This window comes from Onychomys torridus, chromosome 3 (assembly GCF_903995425.1).
Source record: "Onychomys torridus chromosome 3, mOncTor1.1, whole genome shotgun sequence".
NCBI lineage: Eukaryota > Metazoa > Chordata > Mammalia > Rodentia > Cricetidae > Onychomys > Onychomys torridus.
In genome coordinates, this window is record NC_050445.1 from 23,668,094 (window position 1) to 23,680,190 (window position 12,097).

The 12,097-nt window shown below is 41.3% G+C and overlaps 1 protein-coding gene across 3 annotated transcripts in view; it reads right to left on the minus strand.

Moving 5' to 3' along the window:
• The window catches only part of Cul1 (cullin 1), a 68,912-nt gene that overhangs the window by 34,908 nt on the left and 21,907 nt on the right, over positions 1–12,097 (minus strand). For all 3 annotated transcript variants that reach the window (XM_036180736.1, XM_036180735.1, XM_036180734.1), the window contains exon 2: positions 5,701–6,000. In XM_036180736.1, the coding sequence (XP_036036629.1) occupies positions 5,701–5,840 (140 nt within the window). In that variant the 5' untranslated portion in view covers positions 5,841–6,000. The remainder of the gene's footprint in view (positions 1–5,700; positions 6,001–12,097) is intronic.

The following is a 12,097-nucleotide window of genomic DNA, read 5'->3' on the forward strand; positions in this document are numbered from 1 at the left end:
ATTGTGTAAACATAGTCTTTTTCTTTCTTTCTTTCTTTCTTTGTCATGCCTAGGATCAAACTCAGAGACTTGTACACCTAGGGAGGCAAGCACTCTACACTGAGCCCCTTTCTACTTTATGACCTATGAAAGGGCTAGTTTGAAACCTATGAGTTCCTGTGCTGGTAAAAAAACAGCCGGGCAGTTGAGATGTTCTCTTGATTCCTTTATTTTAGTGACCTTTTATACATGTAATATTAAGCAGACGATGAAATGCTGCTGAGGGTCTCATGAAGAAAGGCCCAATTTATGAGTAAGGGATTTTTCTCCTATGTCAAAGGCTGTTCTTGAAATGCGGCTCTGTTACTCAAGTTTTGTTTCTTGGTTGTTCCACCTGACTCTAGCACTCAAAATGATTTTTACTGAGCTGATCTCATGCTTCTGGAATGGAGATTGAACACAGCAGTAGCTGTCCACACTGAAGCAGCCAAGTCCAGAGCAGGCTTCCTCTGTGAATGTGCTCTACGGATGAGTACCTCTAGTTCTTCCACTGCCTGCTCAAGTTCTCGGTTGGAAAATAAATATACACTGAATGCTTTTTCATCTTTTTTACATTAGAATTTTTTAGAAACTAAAGTTTCCTAAGCCCAGCATAGGGCATTATATGTAATAACCCTAAGAAGTGAATATGAAATTTCATCACTTAATTCAAGTTCAAAAGGAAAGGAATCTATTATTATTCATCTATCTAGAAAATACTTCATATTTTTTTAAGCATAGAAAGTTTCTACTTCCTCACAGCCCTACAAAAGCAAAAATAATCTATCAGAAAAAGAATTGATCTAATTTAGTGACAAATTACATAATAAGTTTTGGGCTGTTGAAGTTTACACAAAAGCTTGTCAACCTGAATCTGACCTTAGAACTCACAAAAAGATAGATGGGGAGAAGTACTTCCAAGAAGTTTCCTTCGGACCTCCACATGCACACCATGGAAAGCACCCCTTCCCATATTATGCAGGCTCACTCACACAAACTAAACAATCAATTTAAAAAATTTCCCAGGGCCAGGCACTAGCACTTGGTAGACTGAGGTAGGAGGACCAAGTTTAAGGCTAGTCTGGGCAGCAATGGGGAGTCCATCTTAAAAAAAGGAATATATTTATTCTCCACAAATGAATCAGCAATGGCGTTTCCAACCAGTCATCCTGCCTTACCACTGAAATCAGCCGTTTAGTCTATTACAAGCAAGTCAGCCACAATTCAGACCTAGCAAGCCAAATCCCAGGAGACATGCTAGTCTCACTTGGCAAAGTCTGTATTGTCCTTAAACATACCCAGCATATCTATGACTCAGCAATTTCTCTCACCGGCATCTACCCAAGAGAATGGGAGAACACACAGTCACTCAACAACTAGTGCATGATGTTCATACAGTGTGCCTAACAGCAAACACGTGGAAACAACAAAGTTATCACTGAAAATGAATGGATATGTACAATGTGAAACATCCATACAGTCATGAAGGAAATGAAGCTCTTATTAATGCTGGAAGGATGAAGCTTATGATCATTCTGCTAAGTGAAAGACACCAGACCCAAAAGCTATATACTGTACAACTGTTTACAGAAAAAGTCTAGAATAGACAAATTCACAGAAACTAGAAGTGGCTGCCAGAGACGTGTATGCACGCGCACATTCAACTGCTAATGAGAACAAGGAGTCTTTCTGGAGTGATGAAAATATTCCAAGAGAGCTGGAAAGTTAGCTCTGTGGTTAAGTGTACCAGCTGTGCTTCCAAAGGACCTGGGTTCAATTCCTAACACCCATATGGCTGCTCACAGCTATCTGTAAGTCCAGTTCCAGAGGATCTGAGACACATACATGGATATAAAACATCCATACACATAAAGCAAAGTAAAAATTTAAAATTTATATATATATCCTAAAAGTATACACTGATAATTGCATAACTAAATATACTGAACACTGCACTGCGTATTTCTAAAATAAGTTAATTTTAAGTGTATGAATACTTTAATTAAGCTGTTACTACTTTAAAATTTTCCTTTAAAGATGATATTATTTGTATGCGTGTGCCCAAGGAAGTCAGAGGAAGACACTGGGACCCTCTGGAGCTGAAGGTACAGGCTGCCGTGAGAGCGCCCAATATGGATGCTGGGAACTGCACTCAGGTTCTCTGAGGAGCAGAAAGTGCTCTTAACCAACCACTAAGGCATCTCTCTAGTTCCAAGCTTTAATTTTATTTTTTGAAGTATGGTCTCACTCTGTGGCCCTGGCTGGCTTGGAACTTGCTAAGTAGACCTAGCTGGCCTCAAACTCAGAATTGAAAACTGTGAATGCTGGGATTAAAGTGTGCATACCACATCTAACAGCCCCATACTTTAACTAATTATTTTGTTTATTTTATTGTAGGGTGGGATGGGGTAGCACACATGCCCCAGTGTACCTGTAGAGGTCAGAAGGCATACAGGAGTTGGTTCTTAACTTCTACCATGTAGGATCCAGGGACTGAACTCAGGTTGTGGAGCTTAGCAGCAAGGGCCTTTATTAACTGAACCATCTTATCAGCCCCCAATTTTTTTTCTTTACCTATTTTATTTTTAATTATGGTGTACACCTCTGTCTGTGTGAGTGGGATTGCCTGAGAAGGCCAGAGAAGTCCAATTCTCTGAAGCTTGTTACAGGTAGTTGAGAGCCACCCAACATGGGTGCTGGGAACTGAACTCAGATTCTCTATAAGAAGGGTATGTACTCTTAACTCTGAGGCATCTCTCCAGCACCTTAAGATGCTATAAAAATATATTTAAGTATAAAAACACATATATACTATACATATACATACAATTTAATTTGGATAGTTTCATTTATCTATGTTAATTTTTTTAGTATTCTAAAATTAAAATATTTGAAATATTTCATAATCTATTTTGGTAAGTACAGCATCTCTGGACTGAAGGGACCGAGGAGCAAATGGAGCACAAGCATGCATGCCCTGCTTGCTGTGGACACTGCTGCCAGCAGCTGCACACTCCTGCCACCACCACGAGCTCCCTACCACGTCTCTCCTGCTGTGATGAACTGTGCCTGTGAACTATAAACACCCTTAAGTTGTTCAGTCAGAGCAGTCAGAAAAGGAGCTACTGTACTCTTAGTGCTCCCGAATATTACTAAGGACCAGCCTTAATAATCTTCTTCCCAAGGGCTCAGAGGAGAGGCTACGAACAGCAAGAACTGTTTTCAGGAAGGCTCTCAGCATACCGAGCTCTTAGTCCATCGGTTTCTTCTTCTGAGTCAGTTCTCTCTCTACACAGCTTCTATTCTGCTCTCATGCCTAGCTCCTTTCTTGCCTGACTTCTCTCTACATATCTGTTGTGCCCTCTAAGTTCTAACTTAATTCTCTCATCTTAGCTCTGCCCCATCTAGGCTCTCATCCATCTAGTTCTTTCCCATATCAGCTCCTCTCCCATCTTGTTCTTCCCCATCTGGCTCTTCCTCGTCTTCCATCTCGTTCCTCTAGTCCTCTCTTCTAGCCCTTCAATCTAGTTCTTCCCCATCTTAGTTCATTCCTCTCCAGTTCTTACCATCTAGTTCTTCCGTTCTCTTTTCTCTTCTCCATCTTGTCCTTGCTCCGAAAATAAAATTGCTTTTTATCCTTTTGGCTCTTATCTCTCCAAGCTATCTCTGCTCCCACAGTTCCTGGCAGGGACGGGGGTGGGGATGGGATGGGGAGTGTGCTCAGTCACTAGGCAATTAGCTAAGCAACTTCCGTCACAGCTAGATGTACCTGTAAGTAGGAACCCTACTTTCTCAAACAGATCTGGATGCTTAAGTCTGTTCTTATAGAGTACAGAGGTATCTCTGATAAAATAATTTCATCCATCCAGGGATGGTCCCATCTGGGGATGGTCCTGGCCGGATGCTGCTAATGACGACAATGACAGAGAGGCATGAAATTAGGGATCCTGACTGCAATCCTGCACAGAAGGTTATCTAAATATTCCTTTAGTAGAGGGGAAATGGTGCCCAACAAATGATGGAAAAGCTACAATAGCACATGAGAAATTCATAGCAGGAAACAGCTAATAATCAAAAGCCAAATATCAACAAGACTCCTTGAGCCTCAGCTTGACCTCTGAAAGGCCCTTGGCTTCTTCCAGGTATTAGCTTGTCATAATCAGATGAAATCCCACTTCATATATTTTTGTAGCTTGCAGCAAGTACTGCATTTGTAAAACAGAACCATAATAGGCAAATTTTTGTTCCATGTGTGCCCTTCAGAACTGTAAATGGTTTTTACCTGGTAAAGGACAAATAGGAAAGTTTACGACTTTGTGCATCAGACTGTTTCTGATACAACCACCCTACTCTCCTGTAACATGAAGGCAGTCACAATGAGCATTTAAACATGCTTAGGCCAATACTGCCCACAGAACTTTCTACAATATCATCTATTGGGCATCTCAAAATATGGCTATTATTACTAAGGACCTGAATTTTAAAATTATAGTTACTTCTCAGTGTTTACAGGTGTGGTTCTCATTAATTTCAACGTTTGTTCTACAGTTGATGGAACTGTTTCTAAAGGATTGGGAGGTGTTGCCTTGTTGGAGGTAAGTTTGAGGTTTCACAAAAGCTCATACCTTGCTCCCCCACCCCCCCCCCCCTCTGCCTCCAACTTGTGGGTAAGATGTAAGCTCTCAGTTACTGACTCAGCATCATGTCTGCCTGCCACTATGCTCAGCAACATGATGGTCATGAACTCACCCTCTGAAACTTTAAGAAAGTCCCCATTAAATGTTTTCTTTTTTTTTTAAATTTTTTAATTTTTTCGGAGCTGAAGACTGAACCCAGGGCCTCGTACTTGCTAGGCAATTGCTCTACTACTGAGCTAAATCCCCAACCCCATTGTTTTCTTTTATATGTTGCTTTGGTCAGAGCATCATGGCAGTGGAAAAGTGAAAAGCAACTAATATAACAGGGCACCTGTTATAGGACCACCCTCAATGGAAAAACCTGAATTATTAGATTATAAATTATGACAATGTACTTGCATATAATTCACCTGCATCCTCACATTATGCTTTAAATCATCTCTGGATTACTATACAACACAAATGCTACATAACAGTTGTTATACTGTTCAGAGAATAATGACAAAAAAGGTCCACGTTTAATTAATAGAGAGCTTTTTTTCCCCCCCAAATATTTTCAATCAGTAGTTGGTTGAATCTATCGATGTGGAACCTGTTGATATAAAGGGAGGCTATAAAGCTGGTAAGAGGCTCAGCAGGTGGAAGTGTTTGCTGCCAAGCCTAAAAACATTAAGTTTGATCTCCAGACCTAGACTGTGCTGGCAGGAGAGAACTGACTCTTTCAAGTTGCCCTATGTGCCCTGTACACACTCCAGTGCACACACGCATTCATATGCACAGTCTCTACTAAAAAGCAGGGCTGGGGGAGGGGGCAGGTATGTTTCATATCTGCAGGCACTAGCAGCACCATCTTAAATAACTAACCAAACTACCTCTACTGAAAACAGAAAGGTTAAAAAACAAAACAAAACAAAAGAACAAAAAAAAAAAAACTTGTGATCACAAGGAAGGAAATATGATATAACATTACTAATAATTAAAAGCACATACCACTACATAATCACAACTCTAGACACACCAAACCACAGCTCAAACAAGAGGATACGTGTAGAGCTCCATGTATCTGGACTTTGCCATGCTTTGTCTGGTGTATACTTGCTGAATCCCAGCTCTGAGGTCATCCCAGATCTGGTCAAGACCAATCTGCTTCAGTCCATGGGGATTCTGACTCCTGTTTGATGACATTATGAGGGATGTTCTGAAGTTGTCCAGTACAGCAACCCTTGTAAAGACACAGCTAATTCTCCATTAGTTGAAAAAAGACAGTATCATTCCAAACGTATTCACAGCAGCTCAGAAAGAACGTTCTTTAGGTGTAGAGAGAAAAATCTCATTGCAGGCAAACCTGAAAAGGAAATAAAGGAGAACTGATCAATTCTAACTTTCTGGAGTGGCTAACAGGGTAACCCAATCGACAAACAATCTGTGGGTGTCTGCAGGTACTGCAGACCTTCCCACTTTCTACATGGAAATAAATGCATTATAGGTCTGTGTGTGAAACATATTTAGACATTTCATCCAAAATCATTTAACTATTAGTGCTCTTAAAAAAAGTTGAGAAAAACAAGCAGAGACTGTTGTCATTCTTTCTCTTCAAGGTCAAAGGTTCAAACACAGCACTAGACCTTTTTAACAGTTAGACAAACTCTAACGGAGACACGGCAGAGGACATTGAGAAAATTCCCAGGAACCCACAGGAAGAGCGACGTGACCTTGCCAGTGGCCGGTGAGTTAACACTGTGAGAGTGAAGGCGGAAGGGACACAGGGCTTTCTTTCAACAAGGGAATCTGGGAGGAATTATCAAAATTTACAATGTTCCTTGGAGTCAGGAGTACTGGCTTTGATGCTTAGCTCACATTTTCCTAAGCTTGAACTTCCTAGCCTACAAATGGGGGCAAATTACTTTCCTCACATGGCTATGGTAAAATTTAAGGATGATAATATATATAAAATATCTGATAGTAAATACTTACCAAGTGGTTATGGTATTTTAATATGGTAATATTATAATAATATGGTTATTATTTCTAAGTGTATGGTGCTACCTCACAACACAATCTGTTATGTTTCTGATGTTGTACTTAGCTGGTAATTCACAATGTGCATATACTTTAGAATTCTTTATGCACAGCACAATAAAATGTAGAGGTTTTAAATAAGTATTTCTACATGCAAATAAAAAGAAAACATTGAGTTCTTTGAATGGCTTCACAATAACTGTCAATGAAGTAAAATGGGATGAGCGATGTCAGTACGGGCTGCTCCTCTCTAAAAGGAAGCCTGAGATACCTCAAGTCGTCCAGCACACTGTATCTCCTGATCAACACTATGAGGTCCCACACAATCCAAGGCCCGAGTAAGGCCCTTGTAGGTCGTGCATATAGATTAAGTTTTGACTATTTTGACTTCAATTATCTCTAACATTTATAATGTGAGCTATAGGACTGAACATTTTATAAAACCAAATCATCCTTCCAATCCTCAAAGTATTTTATTTCATACATTCCAATGTTCAAATGTGAAATATAATCAATACAACACAAGACTCCTTAAAACATAAAGAAAGCAACAATTCAGCAAATGTTTCGCACAGTTTCAATCTTTTGTTCACTTGGGGGAATCCAGTAACATCCCACTTGATGATAATCAGCATTCGGACTGCTGTTGCCACCTCCTAGCATCAACGTCTACACTTACCTCCCCATCACTTCGTTGCTAGTTCCCCATGGGGAACTTAAATTCGCTCAAACTAGAATCAACAATGCAGTTACTTCTAATTGCTCCCAGCAATGGAGGAAACTATGTTCTACCACTTGAATTAGTTATCCATAAGTAACCCAACTCAAAGTGGGAAAAGCACTGTATCCATCTTCCAGACTCTTGGAAAGACTGATACAGAGTGCTACATGCCCTCAAGGATACATCCCATTGATTTGTTGTTTCCTCCTCCAGTGATCACCACCATATCTCTAAACTGGACTCTCACACATCTGTCCATCTGTACAGGCCCTTGTCCCTTTTTAAAGCAGCAGAGCCTGAAACTGTTCTCCTAATTCTTAATAAATGGTCAATCCCAGGGCCACATGTTCCACAGCTGTCCTCTGACGTCTACACACTTGCATATACAACACACTTCCATCCCAGCATAAACAATATGCTTGACACATACACACTCTGTGCAGTGCTTCCTATTGCCCCCTTCTGTATTCTGTGCTAATTTCTAGTCATTCTAGTAGTATTTACTTCTAACTACCTCTAGTTATCCACACTGTGAGTATCTAACATTCCTAACAATCAATCAGAGGTCCCCAAAGATTTCCAAGTCAGTATCTATATAATAAGTGGGCAAGTATAAAGAACAACCTTATCTTACATTTTTTTAATAACCCCCAGAGAGCCTCACACCAGTATGTTGTAACTATATGGCAGAGAAATCCAAATCTAAGTCTGAAAGGAACTGTTAAACACAAGCACACTGCAGAAATGTCTGAAGGGCAGATCGAAAGCTGGTCCAGTCCACAGTGTAGTGGACAGTTTTCTTAAGTTTTTCTTAAGGTGGCATTGTGAAATAAAGAGCAGAAAGCCAACTGGGCTTAGATGGTATTTGTGATTCAGGCCACAAAACCCAAGGCCAGCTAAGCAGTGAACTCTGTCCTGGCTTCACTGGGCCTCCAGACTGGCAGGGAAGAGGAGGGCAGGCAGGACGGGCAGCTTGTAGCTAGAGCTGACCCCATATTTACTTACCTCTGAGCAGTCTCTCCACACAGGACACCTCAGCAAGTTAGGGTTGTCCACCAGACCACTCCAATAGCTAGAAGAGGCTGAGGCTTTAGTTTGCCAGCCTGGGTCACGTGTGTGCAAATGTAGGTGTGTGTGCTTAATCTGCCTTTACAACACTCAGTGCTGGTGTGATGACTTGACTGTAAAACTGGAGCAGTAAAGCAAAATACTGGTATCCACAAATGACTGGCTTATTGCCACTGTTGATTTTTCTGAAATATACTATTTTACCAACTACACATCCTCTATCTTGTAACTAAGTCATCAAAAAACCTGAAAAATTTCAGATTTCCTAAATCAGAACTCAGGTAGCTTTAACTAAGAAATAAAAAAGTTTCTTATCACAATCCAGAAGGCTTGAAAACTCTCCAAAACTCAGTTACTTTCAACAAACTCTTAACAAGACACACTTAGGAAATTGGGCTGTTGCAAGCACTATTGGCACTGCAGGATTAGCAACCCGGTGACTACGTTCCCCAAATTGTGGAGAGCACATAACCTGCAGATCTGCAGGTCAGGTTGCCAAGGAGGGAAGTAATGCCGGCCAAGGCAGCCAAGGGTCCCTTACCATTGCAAGTGTTCTCTAGGAAGCCCAGCCATACAGGCTCCTTCCAATTCCTGGAAGATGCACAGGCAACCAAGGCACAAAAGATCACCAAGCAAGGACAGAGACAGATGGCAGAACCAGTTGTACCTTCCTACACGGGCCACTAGTTCATGGAGCCTATGTGAATTACAACAGCTTCCAGTCTTCACCTTTGTCTTGAGAAACTAAGAAAAGGGAATGGAACCCAGCAGTAAAAAGAAACAGGTCTAAGAGAAGAGGCTGTATACTCAAGGAGCAGGACAGTCTTCACTATGCTAGACCGGGCTATCAAGGAGCCATCAATGGCACTAACTAAAGGTCAGAAAGCTGTATGTGTTTCTTCAGACATCACTGCCCTGAAAACAGACCACCAAAGAGTATAAATTCTTAAGATTTTTAAGTGCATCTCTACTCAAAGGCAGAATCCATAAACCTTAAGGAGGTAGCAACGATGTCCTCATCTCAGTGTCCCCTCAAGCACTCCAGAATGACATTTCTGCCTTCATTTCTATAAACTGAGACTAAATATCTTTAGCAGATGCTTTTGCTGAAGCCAAAGCTGAGAAGTGTTAAAGTGAGATGATTCAAATCAGAGTTGTAGCAGGAACACAAGAATTAGGGATTTTCAAGAAAAGGCCGTAACTACTTTGGTTAGGTTGATTGTTGCTGAAAAACAGAGGAAAAAAACTAGCAAGACAAAACGTTATGGCACGTTCTAAAAATAAAGCCACCAGTTAATGAAAAGCACATCAAAAATTTGCATTTAAATTAAAATAAGACTAAATTTAGCTGTTCTGGTTTGGTCACTTACTGTGCATTTGTGGGTGTGGTGTGCACACGAGTGTGGGTGAAGGCCAGAAGTCGATGTGGATGTCTTCCTTAACTGCTCTCCACCATGCACACTGAGGCAGGCAGTGTCTGTTTGCCAGTATGGCTAGTCTAGCTAGTCAGCTTGCTCTGAGGATCATGACTCTGTCTTCCGAGTGCTGGAAATATAGGTGGACCACAGGGTCCTCCCTCCGGCGTTTACCTGGGAGTGAGACTCCTTACGTCTGTGTGATAAGTGATTTACCCAGTGAACCAGCTCCCCAGCCTTAGTATGTTAACATTTTAATATGTTACAAATTTAAATGATCCTGGGCATTACTCAATACAATTATTATTTTCTATTTCTTGGTCAAAAGTATGCAGTGTGACTTATACTCATGAAATGTACAGTAAAATTACTCAGACCTAAAGAAACTCCTAATGTGTACTACAGACTTTGTGTAGAAGAATGAGGACAGCCAACACGTCTACCAGCAGAATTCACAAATAAGTTATGTGACAGCTTACTCATTTCATTCCTAGCACAAAATACCTGACATAATTTAAAAGAATAATTCATGCTAGTCACGGTTTCAGTGGTCTATCAGGAATCATGGCTGGTAGGTGTGGCTGAGTGCTAATCACCTTCAGGAGTGGTCTTCTCCCCTTGGTTAACCCTTCCTGGAAAAGCCCTCACAGATACACTCAGAGGTGTGCTTTACTAATATCTCAGGTACCTCAATACAATTAATTAAGCTGATAATCAAGAGTAGTCATCACATGACTACTCCTTATCAACACGAGACCCAAACTGATCTCCCTAAACTAGAACAGTCCATCCCTGGCACTCAAATGCTCATAATGCACAATGCATTCAGTCCTCCAAGATTTTTCCCAGTTCCAACACTGCTCAAAGTCCAAGTTCAAAGATTATTCTGACCCTCAAGACAAACTTAACCATGAGTGCCTAAAAACCTAAACATCAATTCTAGGATACAATGGCACAGAACACTTCTGCTCTAAAATGTAGGAAATGGAGATACAGAGAAGAAGGGCAGGACCAGACAGAGGAACAAATCTGAGTCATGCCCACCAGTATCTAGAAAATGCCCTGTGTCAAAGGGCTTCAGCAGCTGTATCTGGAGGATCTTCCTACTGCAGGCCACTTGGCCTCTCTGTTAGTCTGGTTTTGATCTGACTGTGGCCTACAGGTTTCCTTGGAAATGTTCCATGTCCCTGGCATCTTCAACAGGTTCAGATTTCACCTTCAAGTTTTATGCACTGCAGAGACTAACTGAAGGGTCTTCTCATTCCGTCCCTGGTTGCCTGGCCTTCCAAGCTGTCCTGTGAAGTCTGGGTAAATCCCCTATGATCTCATACCAGAGCATTTCCCATGCCTGAAAAGTCTGCACTGTGCAGTGAAAGTCTGTCAGCTCAAGCAATAGACTGAGGCCTTTAGGATAAAAGTCACATTGGCCTTTTGAGTACTAGACAGTTAAACATGGTGAGATAAGTCTTAGGGAAATTCTAAGGTGTCCCTGTGGGAGCAGGGTACCCCATAAGTATTCTTCTCAAGTAAAAGCCAACCAAATTCACTCCTTCACACCCCTGAGCCTGTGATGGGTGGTATCTGGCTAATTCTTACGCCTTCAAAGTATTTTTCCTACTGTGCCATGTGACGTTCTTAGCTTACTTTTAATACTCCAATCTCTTCAACAGCAACATTTCCTCTTGGCCTCTACTTTATCTTCATTTCTTTTCTGACAAAAACTACAAAAATTCCCAACATTTGCACTCTATTGCTGTGGGATAATGCTTTTGTACACTGGTTTAATAAAACACTGACTGGCCAGTAGCCAGGCAGGAACTATAGGCAAGATCAGAGATGAGGAGAATTCTGGGAAGAGGAAGGGGTGAGTCAGGAGTTGCCAGCCAGATACAGAAGAAGCAAGATGTCAACGCAGAACTGAGAAAAGGTTAAACCAAGCCACATGGTTAAACATAGATAAGAATTACGGGTTAATTTAAATGTAAGAGCTAGTCAGTAATAAGCCTGAGCTAATGGCCAAGCAGTTATAATATAAGCCTCTGTGTGTTTACTTGGGGGAAGAGAGTGGGAGAGCTTTGTCCCGACTGCTGGCTGGCCGGGACCCAGGAAAAGTTCCAACTACAATCTACTTTTTACTGACAGTTCCCTGTATACTTGGGCTCAAAGCAACCAGCAATACTCCAGCCAGAGCTTGAATGCTGGCCTGCCTTGAAACTCCT